Source organism: Antechinus flavipes, chromosome 2 (genome assembly GCF_016432865.1).
Source record: "Antechinus flavipes isolate AdamAnt ecotype Samford, QLD, Australia chromosome 2, AdamAnt_v2, whole genome shotgun sequence".
Taxonomy (NCBI): Eukaryota; Metazoa; Chordata; class Mammalia; order Dasyuromorphia; family Dasyuridae; genus Antechinus; species Antechinus flavipes.
This window is the reverse complement of record NC_067399.1, coordinates 103,558,911-103,584,755: the sequence shown is the minus strand read 5'-3', so window position 1 is coordinate 103,584,755 and position 25,845 is coordinate 103,558,911. Positions and strand designations below refer to the sequence as shown.

The 25,845-nt window shown below is 33.3% G+C and overlaps 1 protein-coding gene across 4 annotated transcripts in view; it reads left to right on the top strand.

The window, feature by feature from the left end:
- The window catches only part of MTIF2 (mitochondrial translational initiation factor 2), a 50,891-nt gene that overhangs the window by 7,900 nt on the left and 17,146 nt on the right, over positions 1-25,845 (top strand). For all 4 annotated transcript variants that reach the window (XM_051975299.1, XM_051975300.1, XM_051975303.1 and 1 more), the window contains 9 exons: positions 4,172-4,343; positions 5,170-5,330; positions 6,210-6,386; positions 10,074-10,213; positions 13,297-13,421; positions 17,062-17,266; positions 18,123-18,375; positions 18,761-18,901; positions 20,446-20,610. In XM_051975299.1, coding sequence (XP_051831259.1) covers positions 4,172-4,343; positions 5,170-5,330; positions 6,210-6,386; positions 10,074-10,213; positions 13,297-13,421; positions 17,062-17,266; positions 18,123-18,375; positions 18,761-18,901; positions 20,446-20,610 — 1,539 coding nt within the window. The remainder of the gene's footprint in view (positions 1-4,171; positions 4,344-5,169; positions 5,331-6,209; positions 6,387-10,073; positions 10,214-13,296; positions 13,422-17,061; positions 17,267-18,122; positions 18,376-18,760; positions 18,902-20,445; positions 20,611-25,845) is intronic.

Genomic DNA, 25,845 nt, shown 5'->3' with positions numbered 1-25,845 from the left:
CAGCCTCAAATACTTATTAGTATCTGTGTCACGGGGCTGTGTGACTTTGGGCAAGTCTCTTAGTCTTTGTTTACCTTAATTAACTTACACCTACATCTCAAAGTTTTTGTAAGAATCAAATAAGATGCTTGTAAAGGGCTTAGCATGGTGCCTTGATAAATAGGCTGTTGTGTCCTGCTTTCTAGAGCCCCCAAGTTGGGGTGACAAAATGTACCATGCTTTCAAGATCCCCCAAGTTGGGGTGATTAAGCTATACTGTCTTAGTGGAGAGGTGATGAAATGGGACTCCTGAGGATGGTGGAAATATGGAATCCATTTATTCCAAGGGCTTTCCCCCTTTTATACTCTTATGTAACAAAAACAATACTGGGCATGCGCTAAGTATATACTGTGCAAGTGGGACCACAAACAACTTACTATTGTATGTAGTTTGCCACCTGGTATCACTCTTGCACCTGGTCTCACTCTGCTTAACTCGCAACACAGATTGTCACTGCCCCCTGACTTCTCAGGAAAGTTGAGAGCCTTTAGGGGAGATGGGGAGCCTAACCAGACATTGTTAGCAGGTTCCCTCTGGGCTGAAGGATCTTATACCTCACCCAGAGTTCCTCCCCTGTCTGTGACCTTCTGCAATAGGTAAAATATATATATATATATATATATATATACACACACACACACACACACACACACACACATACATATATATTATATATAATACACATTTTATTTTATATATATATTCTTATTTAAGGAATATAGTTATATATTGTAATGATGATGTATTATATGAACATATACTATATATGTAGATATTATATAAAAATGGTACTACTACTACTACTACTACTTCCTTTAAAATCTTACTAAATATTTCTTTCTTTTCTCCAAAGTTAGTTTATTAAATTTAGGACTAACCCTTTCCTCAGTCTACATTCTTATGCCCCTTTCTTGTTTCCTCCTATTTCTCTGTTAAATAAAATGTTATTTTGTGCCCCTTTCTGTGTGTGTGTGTGTGTGTGTGTGTGTGTGTGTGTGTGTTCACTACTTTTTTGATCAATTTGGATAAAAGTGAGATCCAAGTGTCACCTGCCTCCCTCAGTCCTAGTTGCTTGTTTGTGTGGTCTTCTGTAGTTTACTCCAATTATATGGGATAAATTCTCCCACCCTTCATTCCCATTTTATCTCTATTGTATTCTTTCTCCTTCCTTTCCTTTCTTCAAGAGCAACAATACATAACAAAACATTCCAAGGCATTCTGTCTTAATTTAATGACATTAGAATTCTGGGAGGATAGTTGCATCTTGTTTCCTCTTAGAATGTAAGCACTTCATCCTTGTTTAATTCCTTCCAGTTGCTCACTTGTGTTTATCTTTTGTTATTTCTCTTGACTTATTTTTATGTCAAAATTTCTGCTTTGCTTTTATCTTTTCATTCAGAATGCTTGGAAGTTTTCTATTTCCTTGAAGATCCTGCAGGATTATACTTAATTTTGTTAGGTAGTTTATTCTCATAAACTTATAACATGCTTCCTGTAATATCATATTCCAGATACTCCACTCTTTTATCATATAACTGCTAAATTCTGTGTAAGCCTACCTGTGTTTCTTGCACTTGTTCTTTTTGTTACTTGTAGTATATTTTTTTATTTGAAAGCTCTGGATTTTGGGCTGTGGCATTTTTATGAATGTTTATTTTGGAATTTCTGTCAAGAGGTGATTAATGAATTCTTTCTATTTTAATTTTGTCCTCTTGATCAATTATGTTCTGTTCAAGTTTCATTTGTGATTCCTTGAAATTTTATATCTAAGATCTTTTTATGATTATTGTTTTCAGGTAACCCAGTGATTCTTAAATTATTTCTCCTTTATCTGTTTACCAGGTCATTAGTTTTTGACATGAGATTTTTTTTCCTTTTTTGGTGTTTTGACTTTGCTTTAATATTTCTTGTCTTATGGAGTCATTAATTTCTATTTTATCTATTTTAATTTTCAAAAAAGTCTACTGCACAGATAAATTGCCTCTATCATTAAGCTACTAATTTTCAGAATTTTTCCTTGAAAGCTCTAATTTTTTCCAATTCTTTTCTAAAACTCTTATATAATTTATAAGATCATTAAAAAAAAAAATCTTTTCTTTTAGCAATTCTAACTGAACTTGTGTCCAAGCTGTGTTTTACCTTGAAGTTTTATTTGTAAATGTTTTTGAATTATTCTCTTCAAGTTTTGAGTCTTGAGATTTGCTGTCATAACATTTTAGGGTGAGATTCTTTTTTTGCTTGTTTATTCATTTTTTCGCCCTTGCTCCTGAAATTGGGGCTTTAGTTAGCACCAGGCTCTTTAAAATTCTGGGCGAATGTGTGATCTTTGTTTTTTCCCTGATTTGTATTCTCAGAGATTTTGCTTTTCTTTTTGGGTAGTGAGTACTATTTTTTTAAAGGATCTTTGGAATAACTTAGTCTGGTGATTTGCAAGCTTTCAGTGTGCTTAAAGTGGTCGCATCTAATGTGAAGACTTATTGTTGTACTCCTAGTCTCTGCTTTGCAAGCTTCTTACTCATTTGGCTTGTTGAAGCTTCTGTCAGCTGTTCCCGGCCCCAACCCCTTCAGCTAATTGGAAGGTTTTGCATATTCAGATAGCCAGATTTGTTTGCTCTTAGTTGGTCTAAGCTCCTTGTTCTTGTTAGATGCAAGATTCAGGCCAAGCTTTGTTATGGATTTAATACTCTATTCCAGGCCCGTGCCTAACACACAGTTTGCAACTATTCTCTGAAATATTGTGGCTACAGGTCCTCTTAGAAATCCTGCAGGATTTTTTATGCACTTCTAGGGTATTTAGAACAAGCTTTCCAGTTGCTTCCCTTCTTGTTTGCTAACAGTATCCATTGTGCAAAGAACATGGTATCAGAACTACTTCTTTATCCTTGTAGAAAGCTGCAGGTCCTACTTACATTTTTTCATTTCACTGAAGGCGCTGCTAGTAGCTTCCTTGTTAGACTGAGGACCTTTATCTGTTTCATGTTGCCTGGGAAAATTATGACTATGATGCTTCTTTTGGTTTCCTGGCCACTGCTTGGTCTGATTTCATTTTATAGTTTTTTGTTGGAGTACTTCTGGGAGTAGAGCTGGACTGTACTACTTTCTTCTCCAGCATATTTACTGTTCTCTCATCTTAGAACCCTTGTACCCATAGTATCATGTTAGTGATTAGAAAATCAGCACTCTTAAATGTGGTTTATAAATGTTCAGTTTAGAGTGTTTTTTAAATTAATTTTTACATGCAAATCTTAGGTTAGTAGAGAAAACATTTTATTGATTTTGTACTCAATAAACGAAAATTATGCAGACTGTTTTTTAAATAAAGCTCTATATGTAGTAGACCTATAATTAGTTTTGGTAGATCAGGTCTGAAAAGTTCTCTAAGTCCAGTGGAACACTATCATCTCATACTTGGCTTATATTATTTTATTTTTCCAGGTTTAAAAAAAAAATTATTTAAAGTTTTGAGTTCCAAATTTTATCCTTTTCTCCCTCCATCTTCCTGTTCCCTGAGATGGTAAAGCAATCTAATATAGATTTTGTATGTGCAATTGTGTAGAACATTTGCATAATAGTAATTTTGTTCAAAAAGATTAGAATAAAAGGAAAAAAATGAAAGAAAATAAAAAACAATATTCTTTAGTCTGTATTCAGATAACTTCAGTTTTTTTTTTTTTTTCAGCCAAATCAAAATACTAACTCTTGAATGTACTCCAAAGTTTTTCTCTATATTTTTTGGCTCAGATTTCCTGGGCTTGGAATTTTCCTCTTTTCCTTTTTTGACTGTTGAATTCCTCTGTCCATCCCTTAAGGCTCATCTCAAGTGCCATCTCATCCTTAAAGTTTTCCCTTATATTTTTATTAGTGATGACATGACACTTTTTTGGTCTATTTCTAATGCACTTAATAAATAGCTCTGTGTATTATAGTAGTCTTTTTTCATGTCTTATCCCCCATTTGAACCTTAAGCTTCTTATGAGTAGGGACTTGGTCTTGTTTAAACTTTTCCTCCTCTCCAATGCCTGCCTAGCCCAGTGCTATTGTGTCTGTAGATTTTTAAAATAAATATTGCTGAAATTGAACGTAGCAGTAATCGATTCTTCTTTAAAAAATTCTTATCATCTCTTTCCCTAGATCATGTGTATGAGGCCCTATTGAACACTGCTCTTGACATTGACTTACTTGAGCCTGAGTCTCCCTTAGATTGTATTTGGATTAAGGAAGTTTTAAAAAAATCTGGAATGAAGTGCAAAAGACCCCAGCTAAAACCAGAAGTAGTCAGAGAAAACAGAGATGCTGTGAGAAGGTAAAACTCAAGTTTAGTATTTTTCTATAATGGAAATACCATTCAATCATCAAGGATTTATTGAGTATTTACTATATCAGTTTTCTGTGCTGTATGTTGGGGAAATAGGATAAGTTTCTTGTCTTAAAGAATTTACATGTTCCAAGAGGACACATCATGTACATAGAAAAATATACAATGCTAATACAGGTAATTCTGGTGGGAATTGTTAGCTAGTTGAGAGAGGATCAAGAAAAATCCATAGCCTTTGAGCTGACTTTGGAAGAAGACTAGATATTCTAAAAATTGGAGCTGATAGTGCATTCTAGGTTTGCGTATTTAAAATATGCTTTTGGAATTGCTTTATATCTTGGAAATGTGAATATGCTGAGGTAAATTTTTGCTTTTTTAAAGTATCCAAAGTATTTTAAAATAATATTGTTACTTTGGAGATGTGTTTGACTGTTAAAAATGAATGAGGGGGAAAAAAGGAAAAAAATGAATGAGGATTATGTTTCTCAGCTTTTCATGTATGACTAATAATTCTTAAATTAAAAATTTGTTTCAACAAATATATATTGAATATCTATTTGCCACTGTGTTAGAAATTGTAAGGATGTTAACTATAAGTGAATAAATTAAATAATAAAACTTTCATATGTATTCATATGGATAATGAATAATTTAATATTTAGAAGGAAGTATAATATTTATATGAGTGATGATTATGCTGGAATTCATTGTTAACTTAAAAAGAGCAGATTGAGAATCAGTCTATAGGATATAACCAAGGCTATATAATGTTTGTAACATTTTTGGAATGAAAATTCTTTCCTATTAATTGTAGACCTGAGGCAGATCCAGCTTTTTTAATCCCAAGGTTCCCAGTTGTTACCATCATGGGTCATGTTGATCATGGTAAAACAACATTACTTGACAAACTGCGAAAAACTCAAGTAGCAGCAATGGAAGCTGGAGGCATAACTCAGCATATTGGTGCCTTTCTAGGTATGAATATAAATTATTTTTAATGTGCTCAGGAGTGCTATATGTAACTTTCATATATCAATAATGTGAAATGCAGTGTTTCTATCTAAAAGTATCAAGAGGAAAAACTGAAACACAAACCTACCACTGATTTGGATGAAATATACTTAGATACTTTGATAAATACATGATTCCTTTAGTATGGGAACCGCCCCCTTCATCTGTGCAGAACACTACAACTTCAATACCTTGTCATTGGTGACTTTTAAATTCTTTATGATTTAAATATTGCAATAATTATAACAACAGTTGTTATCCTCAATACTATTTCCGTAGCAGTATAGTATTTGGACTGTTCAGCTGATATCCTTTTTTCTAGCTACTCATGAAATGGGTACATTTAACATTCAAATCCTCTTTCTACTCTAGGTAAATGTATAATAAACTTTGAATTTAAAATCATTCCATAATTCTAGTTGGATCATGTATTTGTAATCTTCTTTCCTAGATGTTATAGTAAATTGATGTAGACTCTTTTCCCCCTCCCCCTAAAATGGAGAGGCATATATACATAAAACATAGGTTCTTCCTATTATTGATTATTCAGATTTTTTTCACTTCAAATATATAAAGGAATGTTTTTGAATTTTGTTGTGAGCTTGAAATTTAAAGAATGCTCTATGAAGGAAGATACTTCATGTACAGTTTAAAGATGATATTGATGTTACATAATTTTAAAAATATGAATTTATCATTTAAACTCTGAATTTTAGTTGTTTGCTAAAACAAAAGTATTACTTATTTTAGAGTAGAATACATTCAGTAATGGTACTTATGTTTGTTTAAATTAAAGATGATACATTTTAAATTTCTTGTGTCTTTGGAATTCTGTTTTTATAGTTTCTTTACCAACTGGAGAAAAGATAACTTTTCTTGATACTCCTGGACATGCTGCCTTTTCAGCAATGAGGTCTAGGGGTGCTCATCTCACTGATATTATCATATTAGTTGTAGCAGCAGAAGATGGAGTAATGAAACAAACTGTGGAATCTATCCAACATGCCCAAAATGCTCAAGGTACTTATATGACTAACCATTTTTCCTTTAATATCTGATTAATTGTAGTAGTGTTCATGGACCTAGCACAATGTAATAAAACTGTTCTAGTCACAAATATTTTCTTCTAAATTCTAAAAAGGAATTTTCCTACCACAACAGAGAGACTGCTTACTACTAAATATGTTAAATTTCAAAAATAACTTGACCTTATTCTTCCTTGATAAAATTGGAATAGTACTTGCATCTCCCTTTTGAGAGTTAGTTTTGGGAAAATATTGTATACTCTTTTCAGGGGAAAGTGCTTGAGCAATATTGATTCATATTGCTTTATTGTCCCTAGAGGGATTTATTCCCCCATGTAGTCACAAATCTTGTTTTCAAATTTAGAAGCAATTCTTTCCCTAGTATTTATGGATTTACTTTGTTGACATCGCAGGCACATAATGCTCCTTGCATTAATTTTATTTTATTTTTTCCTATTAAACACTTTTTTTTCCCCTTTTAAATATATTTCCATATATTGACATGTTATACAAGAAAAATCAAATCAGAAGGGGGGGAGGGGGAAACTTGAGGAAGAAAAGAACAAACAAGCAGAAAGGTGAAAATACTGTGCTTTGATCCACATTTGATCTCTCTGGATAGGAGTGGCATTTTCAATCTCAAGTCTATTGAAATTGCTTTGAATCACTATATTGTTGAGAAGAGCCAAGTCCATCACAGTTGATCATCACATGATCTTGTTGCTACTGTGTACAATGTTCTCCTGGTTCTGTCCACTTCACTTACCTGCTTTTACTTTATATGAAAAAAATATTTCCCAGATAATCAGATCTAGGTTCTTTTAAATCAGACCTTTATAGTAGGACATAATTTTCTTCTGACACAGATGTATTAAAATGTAAGGTGCCAGATATATTTCAATGCCAGATGTTTGGATTATTCAGTTTTGTATTTTAAAAATTTGCTTCCCTTCATTATTGTAATTGAGAATTCATTGTTCCACATAAATGAGAATGAGTGTTAGTATTATTGATGATAATAAATGGACGTATTAAACCAGTGGCCAAACTAAACAGGTCCTTTGTCCTAAAGTGGCCCTTTGGTTTACTAATCTGAAATTTACATTTTTAAAATTCTTAAGAGCATTTACAATGTATTTTAAGTCCATATTTTCAGTAGGAATAATAAGTTTGACCATAGATCCATGAAAACTTTTTAAAGATTTCAGATTATGGTTGCCTAAAACATTTGAAGATCTTCATATTCTCGGTCTAAATGAACTTAATTATGTGTATATATATATTTGCATTTATGTGAAGATATACATACACACATGTTATGTATATATTTTTGTTTACACATACACACACATATGTTTATATGTTTATATGTGTTTTTTACTTAGGTGGCTCTCAGGTAATGATAAATTATACATTATATGTGAATAGATCTTTAAATTTCACAACATTTTTTCCAAGATGATGACAGATATTGGAGGGGATGTGGGAAAACTAGAATATTAATACATTGTTGGTGGAATTATGAACGCATCCAGCCATTCTGGAAAGCAATTTGGAACTATGCCCAAAGGGCTATCATACTATACTATAGTATATAGTATACTATAGTATACTCTCTCTATATATGTAGAGTATACTATAGTATACTATATTCTTTGATGCAGCAGTGTTTCTACTGGGCTTAAGAGATCTGGGCAGAGATCTTAAAAGAGGGAAAGGGACCCACATGTGCAAAAATGTTTGTGGCAACTCTTTTTGTAGTGGTAAGGAACTGGAAAACTGAATGGATGCTCATCAGTTGGGAAATGGCTGAATAAGTTATGGTATGTGAATGCTATGGAATATTATTATTCTTTAAGAAATGACCAACAGGATAATTTCAGAGAGGCCTGGAGAGACTTACATGAACTGATGGTGAGTGAAGTGAATAGAACCAGATGAACATTGTACATGGCAACAGCAAGATTATATAATGATCAATTCTGATGGATGTGGTTCTCTTCAACAATGAGATGATTCAGGTCACTTCTAATGTTCATGTGATGATGAAAGCCATCTACACCCAGAGAGAGTTTGTGGAGACTAAGGGTAGATCACAACATAGTATTTTTACTCTTTTTGTTGTGATTTGCTTGAATTTTATTTTCTTCTTCTTTTTTACTTTTTGATCTGATTTTTCTTGTGCAGCAAGATAATTGTATAAATATGTATGCCTGTATTGGATTTAACATTTTTTATCATGTTTAACATATATTGGATTACATGTCATGTAGGGGAGGAGAAGAAGGAAGGGGGAGAAAAATTGGAATGTAAGTTTTTTCAAGGGTCAGTATTGAAAAATTATCCTTGCATATGTTTTTTTTTTTTTTTTGCTCATTTGAAAGGTTCAAGGCTGCTTCTTTTTTTTTTTTAAATTTTATTTTATTTAATAATAACTTTGTATTGACAGAATCCATGCAAGGGTAATTTTTTACAACATTATCCCTTGCACTCGCTTATGTTTCGATTTTTTTCCCCTCCCTCCCTCCACCTTCCCCCCCCCCCCAAGATGGCAAGCAGTCCTATAAATGTTAAATATGTCTTGCATATGTTTTAAAAATAAAAAAAAAAAAAACTTCTATAAAAACAAATTTAAAAATATTTTTTCCACATGGCTTATTTCATTTGATCTTTTATTGGGTCTTAGTAGTAAGTAAGATAGTCGGGAAGATAAGAAGAATGAAATAATTTTTAAAGACGTATAAGGAAATACCTAGTGATTAGATTATACTTAAATGTGTTGCCAAAAATTGTTTCTGTTTTAGACCTATAAGTATTATTTATATTCTCCCATTATGAAGTTGCATTATTTAGTAAAAAATACACAGGACCAGGAAATGTGCCACCTAGCTTTTGACCTGACTCTGCCTATTAGGAGCTCAAGGACCTTGATCAAGCTAGGTGGTAATGGTGATACAGGACCCTAATATCTGCTACTAGGGGAGGCTGAGTGAGATTTGAGGATTTCGGTTCTGAATTGCAGGAGACCATTAGGTGTTTATACTAAGTTTTTCATTAACGTGGTGAGTCCCTGGGGGTGAAAGGCTGACAATCCATCTATAGAAGAAGAAAAAGTTATTGAAGAACACATCAAAAATTATATAACTCAACACTGGAACCCACCTATGAGTATATTAAGTTTGTCTGAGAGAGGGAGAGACCCAGTCTCCCCCAAAAAAAGACCTTGGTCAAATTGCTTTATCTTACTGACTCTCAGTTTATTTATCTGTAAAATTTGAGGGATCCCCAAAATTTAATGATTCTCTATTTCTAATTAGAGCATTTGCATGATTTATCATTTTATGAAATCTCAAGAACTCTAGCAAGTTTTCAGTGAAGTAATTAGAGACTAAATTAAATTAGTGACCTGCAGATGATATAGTTCATATTTTCACTGTTTCCTACTGAAAACCTAGCCCTAGTTTACATCTTTGTATAATATAATAGAAACAATAACTGAAGTCAGTAAAGAATTTCTTGCTTTTATACTCATCACTATTAGACCCCATTGTGAATGATGTAAGGCCGCTGAGTAAAAGAAAATTAGTATGAGGAAGTATTATCATTGTAAGTGAGAGAGGAGAAAGTTGTACTGTAAACTCACTTATCATTTCATCTTTTTTGAAACTTTTTTTTTTTTAAGTTCCAATTATTCTTGCTATAAACAAGTGTGATAAACCAGAGGCTGATCCTGAAAGAGTGAAGAAAGAGTTGTTAACTTATGATGTAGTTTGTGAAGAGTATGGGGGTGATGTTCAGGCAATACATATCTCTGCACTTAAGGTAAGTTGTCAGTAACTCAGAGATAATAATATTCAGGTGATGAGGATACTACACTAAATTTATATATTTCATTTTTTATATTTAAATTTCATTAAATATATTTAAATATTTAAATTTCAAGATTGTCAAGCCCTACCCCTTGGAATCTTTTCCAATGCTAAATCTAGAATCTTAAGATCTTATTTTCCCCATTTTGCAGATGAGGAGCTTCAGACACATTAAATGACAATACCTGAAGGCATACTGCTTAGTTCTGGAACTAAGATTAAAGTTCAGTTATTGTAATCGTTTAATGAAGAGTATTTGAAATTGGAAATATGCTAAATAAAATTTTATGAAATTCTAGGAAGATTGAAACAAATCAGTGAAAATACTGGGCTTTGCTTCATGAATTATTGATAGGTAGCACAGTGAACCATATCTTGGGCTTGGACTCAGGAAGACTGAGTTCAAATCCAATCTTAGATACTTAGTAGCCATGTGACCCTGGGCAAGCTACTTGATCTTGTGCTTTAGTTTCCTCATCTGCTAAATAAACTGGAATATCTTTACCAAGAAAACTCTAAATGGGGTCACAGAGAGTCAGACTAAAGCAACTGAATGACAAAGTTTGCCCACAGTTTGGGGTGGTGACACTCAGATCTAAAGGGACTGATAATTCTGGTTATAAAAAATAACTGGGCAAAATTATGGGTAAATGAAAAGTAGAAAGATCAAAGTATTCAGAGTCAAAAAACCTGTGAGCACATCCTCGCTTTACACTTACTAGCTATGTTTTGATGTTCAAGTTGCTTTTTTTGTCATCTGGGCCCCATTTTCTTTATATGTAAAATAAAGAGACTGAGTTAGATAACTTCAAAGTCCCCTTCCCCCCAACCACTCTGATTCTTATGATTTGATTCTCATTCAATACAGACAGTAAAGGAACTACTTCTGTTATACTTCTCTAATCAGGGAACTGTAATGTTCTCTTTTTCTGTTCGGCCCCACATTGGGCGCCAAAATGTAATGTTTTCTCTAAAATGGAATGTTCTCTGATTCAGTTTCCTTGGAGGTCTCTGGGAGCAGGCTTCTTTTCAGTTCAGTAATCACCACATGAGTAGCCAGGGATTAAAGTCCAAATCCTTTATTATCTCTTTCAAAGTCTTGTCTCCTTCACTTGGGGCTCGGCTAGTTTTCTTAGAGGCCTGTCTCTTTCCTTGGTTGCAAGAGTTTGAGCTCCTGCCGCCAGTCCTTTGTGTTCTCTGCCTCTGCCAGCTTCTTGAGGTCTTCCTGAATGTGTCTTGGTTTCTGTGGGGGAGGCAGGAGAGCTACTACCACGGTCTCTGTCTTCTAGTTCTGATTCTGGCTGAGTTTGTCCAAGCTTATATGCTCTCTTATCATATGTGTGAATCTTGTGGAATTATATTAAGAACTAAGTACATGTACTAAACTAAAGAACTGTTAAGCACCATGCTAAACAATCATTGTCTCTGTCAATTCCACTGACTTAGCACCTTGTAAGAATCCTTTGTTTCAAGTTCAGAGTTCTGACCCATAACAAGGAACTGTTACTTTTCTTCTATAAATGAGGGGTCTCTACTGCTACTTATTATGGAAAAACCAAATCTTGGTGCTAATCTTCATTGAAAACTATCTTTGCCATTTCCTGAGCAGATTCATACTTCTGCTGTACTTACCTAATGTTATCACAAAAAAGAAGTCTCATATTTGTAGCTATCCAAGGCTTAAAAGCCTCTTCACCTCATTATCATAAGCATAAATGTTGTACTTCATGAAGATCTGAAATGTAAATCAAGAAATGAAATAGGAAAATTAAAAATGCATTTTAGATATGAACGCTTCTGGAACTGAGAGACAGTTTTAAATATTAAAATAAGAAACTTTCTAAATACTTGAGATCACAACAAATGAAAGGCAAGTAAAGACAGAATGATAATTTAACTGTAGAAATATAACTATGTATGTGTAAGTATGTTTAGTGTTAGCTCATGATTTTGAAAAAGGAAGGTCTTAAATATTAATTAAAAAAAAGCTTAATGTTACTTAGAAGTAGTATCTGATGGGTGGAAGAGCTATCTTTCACTCTGTTTAAGTGGCAGGAAAAGGCTAGTTAATTAGATGAAAGGAAAACCATGGCATGCTACAGACCTAACAACAGCTATAGCTACTGAAAGTAATAGGGGCAGGTACTGCATGTAGTGAGCATCAGATTAGGATTTGTGAAATTTATTATAGTTCTACACTAATTGGTGACTTTTGGTAAGCCAGTCAATCTCTCTGAACCTGTTTCCACATATATTAAATGAATAAAATAATGAAATTCTCAAGAGAGGTATGTGAAAAGTTTGACAACTTTGAAAGACTTAACTTTAATCAACACAATGACCAAATAGAATCCAGAAGACCCATGATGGAACATGCATCCTGTGTCCTGATAGAAAAATGATGGTCTTAAAGCAGATAAAGACATTTTGGGAATGGCCAGTGCCTCGATTTGCTTTGCTTGATTATACATATTTCTTACAAGCATTTTTTTTTTCTTTCTTATTCAAGGGGCTGGGGCAGGGAGAAGAGATAGACTTTTCTTGACTTAAAAATTATTATAAAAAATACTTTGAAATGCATAAAATTCCATACAGATATAAAGTAACATTGTTAGGAGAATGATGAGGGAAAAAAATTCCACAATTCAATATACATTGATTATTAAATATCTACTTAATGTTAGGCATTGGGAATATAAAAATAAAAATAAGATTATTAAATACAAGTTTTGGAGAATAAAAACTAAAAAAGATAAGAAGATTAAAAAATAGAGAAAAATAAAAGGTGGAATATATGGTGGTAACTGATAGAGTTCTATTTAATAGTGACTAACTTTGGCATAGATTACTTGCTTCCTTTTGGAACTTTTAATCTTGGGCTAACTTATTTTTCTAAAAATGTTCTTTCTAATTGGTTCTTATAATTAATACTTTAAGAGGAAAAATATAATGTATATTAAAGATTAGCATACAGAGTAATTACATCACAGATACTTTTCTGTAATACTTTTTTTTTTTTTTTTTTTGCTTTTTAAGGGTGACAATCTGATGGCTTTGGCAGAGGCAACAGTTGCTCTTGCAGAGATATTGGAGCTGAAAGGAGATCCCACTGGTCTTGTGGAAGCAATAGTGGTAGAATCTCGAACTGATAAAGGAAAAGGGTAGGATTGCCAAATGTATATGTATATATACATATACACACGTACACAAATACATACAAATATATAGTTATTTATTGGTTATACTTTCTAATTAAGGCAATACTTGGTAGTAATTGTATTGTGCAGCTCTGTTTTTATATTCTATATTTCCTGTTACTGTGTTTAGTTAGGGTACTATTTTTTTTTTATGGACTAAAAAATTTATTTGTATCTTTGTTTTTTATGTCCTCTCAATTTTTTATTTATCCCTGTCTTACCAACAAGTTATCCTTTGTAACAAAAAATAAAAAGGAGGGGGAAAAAAGCAATTCCTTAAACTTAAAAATCAGTTTTAATATTATATGCAGTGTGCACTTCTGTGATCCCCCATTTGTACAAAAGAGGGAGGCAGGTATATTTTCTTAGCTCTTTACTTGGGGTCAAGTTTAGTCATTGCTATTACTCAGTTTTCAAGTGGTTTTCTTTTTTTTTTTTTTTTAATTGTTATTATTTTTGGTGGTAGTAGTCTTTTCATTTAGACAGGCCTGCCTATCACAGCTGGTTTTATTTACTTCATTTTTCTTGATTCATAAATCTTTCCATGCTTTTATTGAATTCTTTGTAGTCATCATTTTTTATGTTGTAATAATAGTGCATTACATTTATTTATACATTTTGAGTAAACATTCCCCAGTCAATAAACATCTTCTTTTTTTTCCTGTTCATTCTTACCACACATAATGCTTCTATGAACATTTTGGTGTATAAATGTTATTGACCTTCCCTTCTTCCCTCTTTTTCTTCCTCTTCTCCCTTTTTCCCTTCCATCTTCCTTCCTTTCTTCTCTTCCCCTTTTTTGCAAATCATTCTCTGTATTAGAGTTGAGTTTGTCTTCCCAAGGATGAATTCCTCCATTTCTCTTTTCCCCTTTCCTTCTTGCTTCCCAGTTGAATGAAATGCATTCATGTACCCAGTTGTGTGTCCCTCTTTTAATCAGTTCAGGTGAAAGTGAGGTTCAAGTATTCCCAAACCCTTTTTTCTTATTTGTATGGACTTCTGCCTGGTGCCCTGTATCATAATGTAAATCTTTTATCCTTATTTAGTCTCTTATGATTTCTTGCTCATATTTGTCTTTTTATTTTATTTGACCCCTGTGTTTGTATTTCAGACTTTGTACTCAACTCTGGGCTTTTTCACCAAGAGTGTTGGGAAAGTTTTCTGTTTCATTAAAGATACATTTTTTCCCCCTATAAGAATATACTTAGTTTTTCTGGGCAAATTATTCTTGATTATAAGCCTATGTCCTTTGCCTCCTAGAATATTATATTTTGTATTAAATAATTTTTTATTGATGTTTTCTATTTTTTACATCATTGTAATATCCCATGTATCCTTTCCTCTTTCTCACCTTGAAACCAATCTGATATCACACATAGTTTTTGTTTTTGAGAAAAGAAAAAAAATCAATATAATCGATCAATAGTGGAATATTATATTTTAAGCTCTCATCTTTTTTTATTATGGTAGCTGCCAAATCTCATGTGTATTCTTCAGTACTTGAATTCTTTCTTTTTGGCTGCTTGCAATATTTTTTCTTTGACCTGAAAACTTAGGAGTTGTCTATAATGTTCCTGGGAGTTTTCATTTCATTTCTTTAGTTCTTAGAGATCTAAGCAGGTTTTTTTTAATGTTGTCTTGAAATAAGATGTTGAGGCTCATTTATTTTGGTTATATCTTTCAGGTAGTCCAGTGATATGTTAGCCAGACCAGAACCAACCTCTTACCTGTGGGTTGGCTAGAACCAAAACAAAGCAGGTCAGAGACAGAAGAGTCAGGACACAAACAGAAGTTTAATTTCAGAGTAAGGAAAGTGATGTTTGCAAAAAAGAACCCTCACCCAAGAAGGAGGCCTTAACATTGCTAAGGCTGGAATCAGGAAGGTCTGAATTCAAATGCATTCTTGACTTTTAGCTGTGTAACTGGACAAGTCACTTAATCTTGGTCTATTGTGGTTTCCTCATTTTCAGAAATGAGGAGAGTAACAGCACCTATCTTTCAAGTTTGTTGAAATGAAATAATTGTAAAGCCCTTTGCACAGTGCCTGGCACATGGCAGATACTCTATAAGGCTTATTCTCTTCTATATAAATGCTTGTTCCCTTTGTTTCTCTTTCCCTTCCTTTGATTTTGACAACAGCCTTGGGAGATAGGTATTGTTACTCTCCTCATCTTTACATATGAGGAAACAAGCCTACAATGGTTCTGTCTTACCCAGGGTCACACAGCTAGTAAGTATCTTGGGCTAGATTTGAACTTAGATCTTCCTGACTGCAGGCCCAGCTCTCTGGGCCACAGTACACAATATGGGGCCAATAACTGCTTCCTGCCAACCAGGCCTCATTAAGTTCAGGTTTCCTTCTCTTCCCCCATGGACCTATGACCCCAATTGGTAGTCAGTGACGGAGCTGAAAATTGGCATCTGTTTCTGTTTCCTGCATAAAGTTAAATTTCTTTGTGCTAGATATGAGATTTTTTTCTGGCTCTAATACAGCCCCAGGAATGCCCTTGTTCAGTTTAGTCCTGGTACTAGAAGATCCTGCAGTGCTGCTCCTAGCCAGACTCCATCCTCAGTGTCTGCAAGTAGAGGCTTGGAAAGTCCCAAACATTCAGAATTGCCAGTATTCTTAAAAGTCATGAGTAACCTTTCTATTCCTCTGTTCCCAGCTGTCGGTGAAATCCCAGGACTGACTCCCTATGAGTCTAAAAAATACAATTTGAAAAATGACTCACTATGATTTTTTCTTGGATTTCTTTATCAGGACTTGGATGTTTTCCAAATTTTTTGGGGGAGTAGTTGTTGAGGACAAGTTGGATGTATTATTTCTTTCTATTTGCCATCTTGGCTGATCTTTGTTCAAACCAGTTTTCTGATGCTGCTGCCTAAAGATGAAGATTTTCGTTCTATATCCAATTCTCTTCCTATTTCCAACCTTTTTAGTCCTTTCATCCAAACTCTTTGACGTCAAGATATTTGCATTCATTGCCTTTTTCCAGAACAGTGGAAGAGAAGGGGCCTAATGTTTGTGGTCATGTCACTGGAAGAATTCAGGAATGGAGGATTGGAATGTCCTGAACATTTCAGGATTATCATTGATTATCTCAAAAGCTGTAACAATTAAATTTCTATTTCCCTGTTCTGACCTGTATAAAATCCACAGCAGTAGTAAGAGAAAATGATTCAAACTTAAATGATTTCCAGAAATATCATATCTGAGGTTAGCAAGGAAGTCTATGATAGTCACTTCTTATGCTGTATATTTTGGTTTTGTGCTGAGTAAAACTGGAACATTAGATTATTTGGCAGGCACTCCTTTTTTTAAAAAAAATTATTGTTGTTGACATTTTAAAAGCAGTTTTATTTATTATTCTGATGTGGTTCCTTATTATAAATAGTTTTGAAATAGAGAAAAATAGTTGTGTAATCCTAACCTTATTTAAAAATGCCTCAATGGCAATTGAACATCTTGAAATTTAGGTTTTGAAATCATGGAAACATAAATGTGTACAAACATAGTGGCATCATCCTAGGGTACAATAAAAAGTCTTGACTATATATGGATTCTGACAGCAGTTTTCCTTACAAAATACTTTTTTCTCTTTAGTCCAGTAACTACAGCTATAATTAAAAGAGGAACTTTGAGAAAAGGTGCAATACTAGTTGCTGGGAAGAGTTGGGCAAAAGTCCGTTTGCTCTTGGACGAAAATGGAAAAACCATCAGTGATGCTTGTCCTAGTATGCCAGTGGAAATTATAGGTTGGAAGGACCTTCCTTCTGCAGGAGATGAAGTTCTTGAAGTAGAATCTGAGGTATATTAAATTTGATACCTAAATATGTTGCAAATTTATAAAATGCTTTAAATTTTAATTTCTTTGCTTTCTTCCCAGTAATACTGTTAAATATATATGTATATATATGTGCATATATATATATAATATGTACATATATGTGTTTTTTTATTCCCATCAGTATTAGAAAGTGAGAGGAATGAAGGATAATAGGTGGACAGGCTGAATCCTATACTTCTGACTGGCTAATGGTAGGAAATTGAAAGAAAAGAAAGCTATCCAGACTTGAATAGAGCTTCTTTTCAAGGATTTATGGAAAAACATACAAGAATTTCACAGAATGAGAAGGACGGGCTAGATTGGTGACTGTAGCAATTAATGGAGTGTCCTCATTGATAATACAGCATAAGAAATCTTATCCCTTTTTTAGATTTATGGAAGATTTATAAAGGAATTTTATAAATTGTTTAAGGAAGTAACCTTTACATGGTTTCACAATCAGAAGAGTTTACTAACAGCATATATGATTTCACAATATGCAAAGTGCTTTCCTCATAACAACCTTGTGAATTCTGAATTTTATTTAAAAAAACCTAGCTTCAAATATTTGTTCTTTTTACTGCCATGATTTTGGCCAAGTCACTTAACTTTTCTAGGCCTTTGTTTTCTAAGCTATAAAATGTGAGGAGGAAGGCACACTATATGATCTGTAAATTTACTACCAGGTCTGAATCTGTGCTTCTAGGACATTTAAGTACAGGTCTTCTGACAAGGTGTTCTTTTTTAGGACACTGGTCTAATTTTCATTGAAACTTTTCCATATAGCAGCCACCAACTTCTACCTCAGTAAATAACACCACCATCTTTTTTTGCAAAGCAAAGAGCACGTGAAGTTGTTGATTGGAGGAAGTATGTGGAAGAACAAGAGAAAATGAAAGAGGATTTTAAAGCAATTGAAACAAAACGAAAGGAACACCAAGATTCACATCGGAGAGCACGTGAGAAATTAGGATCTCTGAATTGGAAAGAAAGAGGATATATCAAGTATCAAGAAATTAAAAAACTACAAAACATAAAACCTAAAGAGAAAACAGAAGAAGATTTGAACACTCTTCCTATAATTATTAAAGGTGCTAGTTTGTTAATGTGTTTTGCTTTTGAACTCACTTTTCAGTCAATCAACAAACATTCATTAAGTACTTACTCTGTGCCAGGCACAGTGAAAAACTGTGCTTTTTTATAATTTGTTATGACATTTAATTCTCATGAAGATTTTCCTAGTACAAATATTTGTGTTTATAGTTGTGGTGTAAAATAAACTTAGTGACTTACTTAAACTCTTAATCAGATATTTGTTCTGTTTTTACAGTTGAATGAGTGTTATGTATATAGTCAAAATAAAGAAGAATGAATATACTTATAATTGGCACTCAGCAGATTTTTTGAATTAGATTATTCTAACTTAAATATTTTTGAGTTTCAGCCTTTTAAGATTAATAAACTTTTTTTTTTTAGGTGATGTAGATGGTTCAGTTGAGGCTATTTTGAACATTATCGAAACCTATGATGCTACAGATGACTGTAAACTGGAATTAGTACATTTTGGTGTAGGTGATATTAATGAAAATGACATTAACCTTGCTGAAACATTTAATGGTAAAGTTTCCATCTTTTAATTCACTTTTTTTATTTTGCTAAATAAATTGTTTAGCTATATGGTTGATATATAAGCTTTTGTCAACTTTTGTTGTTAACTGTAGGCTTTCTGTTGCCATTTAAGACCTTACCTGCTAGAGAATAAGGGAGCCTCAGGTATCTATGAAGTAGAATCATTTCTCTATTTCTGTTTTTCTTGCTGTCCTCCCTGGAGAGTTCTTCCCAGAACTCACAGATGTCTAGTAATTTTTTTTTTTTTTGGGGGGGGATGTTGGAGGAAGAAGAAGGGAGAGAATAATTTCCTCTACCATAGTAGCCCATTTAAGACCTTAGGTTAACAGTTGCCTACTGTGCTTTTTGAATTGATTTGTAAAAGCTTTCCTTTTATCTTAAGATCTACCCTGGTATTTTCCCATCTTTTAGTCCTGAGAACCACTTTGGTGTGAATAGTTTTTAATCTCAAGAAGACAAGGGCCATTATATTATTATCATTTTTTTCTGGTTATACATGCACATTAAAAAAAAAAAAAACCACTCCCTTTTGAATCATGTTAGAAGAGAAAAATCAGAACAAAAAGGAAAAACAATGAAAAAAATGAAAAGAAAAGTGAACATACTATGTGTTGATTTATATTCAGTCTCCAGCTATATGTCCTTTTAAGTTAACTATACTATGTAGGACAAATTTAATTTGAGATTGCCTTGCCCACTTTACATAGTACTAACATTTCATCCCTATACACGAACAAGTGTTTTGGGTAACATTTTCCTCCCTCCAAATAAGGGGTATGTAGAACATGGAAAAATTATTTTCAATAGTGCTGTCTGATCACTAGGCAAGGATAATTATGGCAAGCCTACTGTGTGCCACCATTATGTTGGATAATGTAGATAATTTATGTTTGTGATCTGTGTACATATTGATGAACAGCCTTTCTGAGAAAACTTTCTAAATGCTGGAGGTATTATTAAAAGAAAGAGCATTTTGTTTAATGATACTTATACATACTTAGATCATGTGGTCTCTGGAAAAAAGTAGGGAGGAAATATTTAATTTCAAGAAACTTTTGAACTCCTTAGAAAACTCCTGGATTAATAAGCCATTTCATCTTTGAGCATTTTATGGCAGATTTATATTCAATAGCTTAATAAAGGGATGGCCAAACAGATTTTAATTTATTAATAAGTTACTGTTTCTAAAATCACACCAGTAACATTTGTGCTTAATTTCTTCCCTTAAGATTCTATAATTTTTCTACCATCAAATGCAAAATTTTGCCTACAATCTACATTGTTAAGTTTTATGAAGAATTCTTCATCAGGGTATCCAGGGAATAAAATTTCTGTCAATTTCTCCAATCACTTGAGAACCTAATAATTATTGTAAAAAGAGTTACAGAATTTCTTACCTCTTCACATCATCTTTTTGCTCACATATGAAGTCAATAATGTGATTAGGAGCTTATTTTCCATGTGATAGGCAAACAAATATTCCAGTATTTGTGTTAACTAATCCTTGTATTTTTCTAATTTCTTCCTGTTAGGTGTTGTATATGGCTTCAGTGTGAATGCAAGCAAAGTTATCCAACAGTTAGCTGTGAAAAAAGGAGTCAGAATTAAACTCCATAATATTATCTACCGACTTGTTGAAGACTTGCAGGAAGAATTGAGCAGCAAACTCCCTCCTTCTCTAGAAGAAAATGTAATAGGCAAGTATTTATAATAGCCTTAAAGTTTGCAAAATGCTTTATAAATATTATCTTATTATCCTGGGAGGTAGATACTGCTATTAACTTCATTTTGAAGGTAAAGGAACTGAGGCAGAAGAAAGCTAAGTGACTTGCCTGAGATCACATAGCTAGTTCCTGAGGCTAAATTTGAACTCGGGTCTTCCTGACATCAGGTCTAGTGTTCCATCTACTGTGTCATCCAACTATAATCACTTGCTGTTTCCAAAATTTTAAATATAAGGTCTTTATAAAATCTTTGGGCATTTAAAAATGTTCACAACTTTGAATTATCTGTGAATAGTACATTTGTAAACATTTGGGTCAACTGTATTACATTATAGGCTATAAGATATTCCCAATTTTTTATCTGATCAATGAAAAATGGCCACCCTGGCATTTATTATTTGATTTTAAATGATATTTACAATTGTTTCCCTCATTGTACACATCACTTAAATTGTTTAAAAGCTGTACAGAAACTTTATGAAAATCCTAGGATCCTAGAACTTGAGACTCAAAAGGGACCATAGTAACTTTCTAATTGAACCCATACCCTAAAAGAATTTCCAGGATAGCATAAGTTGTCTAAACTCTGCTCAAAGACCTACAGTAGGGAGGGTAAAAATACTAGAAATAGAACAGAATCTGTACACACTGTTCATTGATTTCACCAAGGCCTTTGATACTGTCAGTTGTGAGGACTTATGGAAAATTATTATAAAATTTGGTTGCCTGGAGTTCATCAGTTTTGTACATCAGTTTCATGATATCATCTCATGTCCAGATAATGGACAATGCTCTTGTACTTTCTCAGTCTGGAGTAAAGAAAGGTTGTATGTTTGCATCCATGCTTTTTAGTGTGATGTTTTCAGTAATATTGTCAGATGCCTTCGACAAGGACAAAAAACAGCATCAAAGTCAGTTATTTCATTGATGATAAATTAATTAACTCAAAAAAGCTATAGGCCAAGAAAGTGAGGGGAAAGTTTGTGTGTAATTTTTTGTTTGCAGATACACACTCAGTACAGCCTCTGAGTTGAAATGCAACAAAGTATGGATTGAGCTCTGCTGTTTATGCTAATTTTGGCCTAACACAAAAAACCCACAGCTTCTTTACCAGCCAACACCACACCATTCACATATGGAACCACCGGTTATAGCAAATGTAGACATTTTGAATGAAAGTGATAATTTCACTTAATTTCCTTAATACATTCCTGGAATGCGCAAATAGGTTATAGGTTGCTAGACCTAGCTTGGTGTTTGGAAGACTTCAAAGGAAAGTGTAGTAGAGAAGAGGTAACAGACTGCCTCACAAACTGAAGGTCTGTAAGAGCCATTGTGCTTACCTCATTGTTCTATGGCAGTGAAACTTGAATTGCATATCAGTGACATGCCAGGAAACGGAATTATTTCCATTTGAATTATCTTAGGAAAATTCTGAAAATCACTTGGCAATTCAAGATGCCAGGCACTGAGATCTTCTCTTGAGCTAAACTGCCAAGTATTCAAACACTGCTGCAGAGAATACAACTGCAATAGGCAGGTTATATTGTTCAAATACCAAACACATGTTTGCCTAAAAGACTATTTTACAAAGAATCCAACAAAACAGGTGCTCACATGAAGAGCAGAAAAAGTAATAAAAGGATACTCTAAAGGTCTCTCTGAAGAACTTTGGAGTTTATTTTCATGACATTGGCAAAGAACTGCCCAGTATGGCATACCTACCTCAAAGAAGGTATTGTGCTTTATGAGTGAAGCAGAATTGCAGTAGCTCAAAAGAAATGTAAGATATGCACATTTAGAGATATCTCCACTCCAGATGTTCATGTGGACTATTTGTGCCATGCCCATGATAGTTTTCAAAGCTGTATTGATCTGTTGAGCCACAGTCACACACGCTGTACCTTGACTCCAACATAGTGATATCATTTTGAATCTTCTTCAAAAATGAAGAACAACAATTTAGACAAAATGGAGGATAAACCTGCCACTTCTCTAGCCTAATTCATTTTTCAATAGTTAATTTAAAAAAATTTTTTGCTATTATAGCTTTTTATTTACAAAACATATGCATGGGTAATTTTTCAACATTGATCCTTGCAAAACCTTCTGTTCCAACTTTTCCCCTCTTTTTCCCTCCTCCCCTCCCCAGATGGCAGGTAGTCCAATACATGTTAAATATGTTAAAGTATATGTTAAATCCAAAATATATTTATACAGTTATCTTGCTGCACAAGAAAAATCAGATCTAGAAAGAAAGAAAAAAAACCTGAGAAGGAAAACAAAAATGTAAGCAAACAATAACAGAGTGGAAATGCTATTCAGCAGTTAACTTTTAAGAAGTCTTTCTTGACATCAAGTCTAAGCTGTTCTCATGGCAACTTTCATCTGCTGCCTCTGCTTCTAGACCTTCAGATATTTGATTATAGCTATCATGATTTTCCTGAGTCTTCTCCAGTACTAAACATTTCCACTTCCTTTAAACAAGCTTCATATTACCTGAATTCAAGACCTTTATTATCTCTGGTTGCCTTCTGAGACAGCTAGCTTATCAATATACTTTTTAAACTGTGGCATCTAAACCTGAACACAATATTCCAAATGAAGTTAGACAGGACAGAGAATGTATGGCTGTCATCTCTCTATTCTTAGGAGGGACACTTAGTCTTTTCATTTTGGTATTCTTTGCAGATTTGATTTATATCTTTATTTATATAGGGATGAGGATAGGGATTTTATTTGTGTAGGTAAATCTTGGGGGAGAGATCTTTCAGTATAGCTTGTCACCTCTGAAATGTTAAAACTTTAAGAGAGTTTCCTAGAACACAGAGAGGTTAGGTGACTTGCCTAGAGTCAGACAACTTAATATGTGTCAAGGGAAGGACTTGAACTCAGATTATCTTAGTTTTCAATTCAGCACTTTATTAACTCTTTGTCCTACGTGGACAAGAAGAGCTTATCTCTCAGTAGAGACTTTTTGCCATGTGATTTTTGAACTATTAATTACTTTTTGAACTTGGCCATCCCACAGTTCTGAACCTATAGAAATTGTATTTTTGTCTAATCCATCCTTTTCCATATTCTTTACAAGAATAATATAAGATATCTTGTTGCAAATTTGCCAGAATGTAGCTAAACTATGTTTAGTGATCACATCAGAAACAACAATAACAAAAGAAATAGTTGGCATGTCCTGTTCTTAAGGAAGCCAGGTTAGCTTTTTCTAATCACCTATTCCCTTTCTAAAGGTTCTTGAAATATCTCTTTCATGACCTAGAATTACCTCTAAGTCAAAGTCAAACTCACTGATCTATAGTTTTGGATAGAATTAGGATATTTATTTGCCTTTCCCTATCTTGTGGCAACTCTCCTATTTTTCTTTATGTTTAAAAGATCATTGAATCTAGTTTAGCAATCTAGTTCTTTCAGTCTGCTAATTCTTTCAATACTAGAGGATTATCTTTATCTTTTCAAGGTAACTTGCATTCATCAAGGGAAATTCAGATACTCTCTTAACTTTTTCCTGACTTAGCTTGTATATCCATTCTCTATCAGTCATTTTTATTCTGTTACCTCCAATATGAGGGTCATTTTCTTTGGCAAACAAAAGAAAAGAAATAAGAATTTATTTCTGACTAATGTCTCCTCTAATCTACTCTCTCTTTTATTCTTTTCCTTCTCTGCCCTTCCCTTAACCCTTTTCCTTCCTATTTTCTTGTTGGGTAAGATGTATTTACATATACAGTTGTTTGTGAACTACTTCAGATGTGAGATTCTCAAATATTGCCTTTTCCTCTTCAATGCTTTCTCCTTCCTTGCTGTATAAACTCTGCATATTCCATTTTTGTGAGATAGTTTTTTCTATTCTCCCTCTCCCTTTCTTTCTCTTCTCTACCTATTTGAAATTATCAGAGTTTATCAGAATTACTTGCAAAACCCTATATCTAATCATATTATCTTTATGTTATCTGGCAGTGATAAATTTCTGAAGATTTAAATGTATTATCTTTCCATATATGTAAATAGATTAATCTTATATAGTTCCTTATGATTTCTTAGTCATATTTACCTTTTTATGATTGTCTTGACTCCTGTGTTTGTATGTTAATTTTTCTATTCAGCCTTATTCTTTTCATCAGGAATATTTGGAAGCCTTCTATTCTATTAAAGACACATTTCCCCCCTTGTAAGATTGTATTCAATTTTTGTTTAGGTATTCTTAGTTGTAAGCCTGGATTCTTTGCTTTCAGAATACCATATTCCAAGTTCTCTGCTCCTTTATGATGATGGCTATTAAATCTTGTTTGATCCTGATTGTGACTCTTTGGTACTCAGATTCTTTCTGACTTCTTTTAATATTTTTTTCCTTAACTTGGGAACTCTGGATTTTGGCTGTAATATTGCAAAGAATTTTCATTCTGGGGTTTCTTTTAGGAGGTGATTGATAGATTCTTTGTTTTTCTACTTTGTCCTCTGATTCCAAGCTTTCTGGTTATTTTTTAAAAATCATTTCTTGAAATAAGATGTCTAGGCTATTTGTTGTTATTGTTGTGTTTCTGGCTTTCAGGTAGTCCCGTGATTTTTAAATGATCTGTCCATAATCTGATTTCCAGGTCAGTTGTTAATCCTATGAGGTACTTCATGTTTTCCTTCTTTCAGTTTTCTGACTTTGTATTATTTCTTGATGTTTAATGGAGTTATTAGCTTCCATTTAGCCAGTTTTAACTTTGAAGGGAGTTATTTTATCAAGGTAAGATTTGCTTCTTTTTCCAAGCTATTAATTTTCTTACCATCTTTTTCTTCCCTGTCTCATGCCTCTTTCCCCATTCTTTTCCTGCTGCTTTTACTTGGTTTTTAAATATTTTTAACTCTTTTCACTCTTCAAGAAACCCTTTTTTTTAAACTTGATGATGTTATTTTTTTCCAGATAGATGTAAAGATAATTTTTAACATTTATAAAATTTTGAGCTCCAAATTTTTCTTCCTCAAATCTATTCCCTTCTCCTTCCCCTAGACATTAAGCAATCTAATACAGGTTATACATGTACAATCATGTTAAACATAATTCCACATTAGTTAATGTTGTGAAAGAAGACTCAGAACAAATATGTATCCATCTGACTCTAGAGAATTTTTCTTAGGAATTCATTGATGGCTTGTTCAATTTCTTTTTCTAAAACAGGCTAAGTATTTTATTTCCTCTTCTGT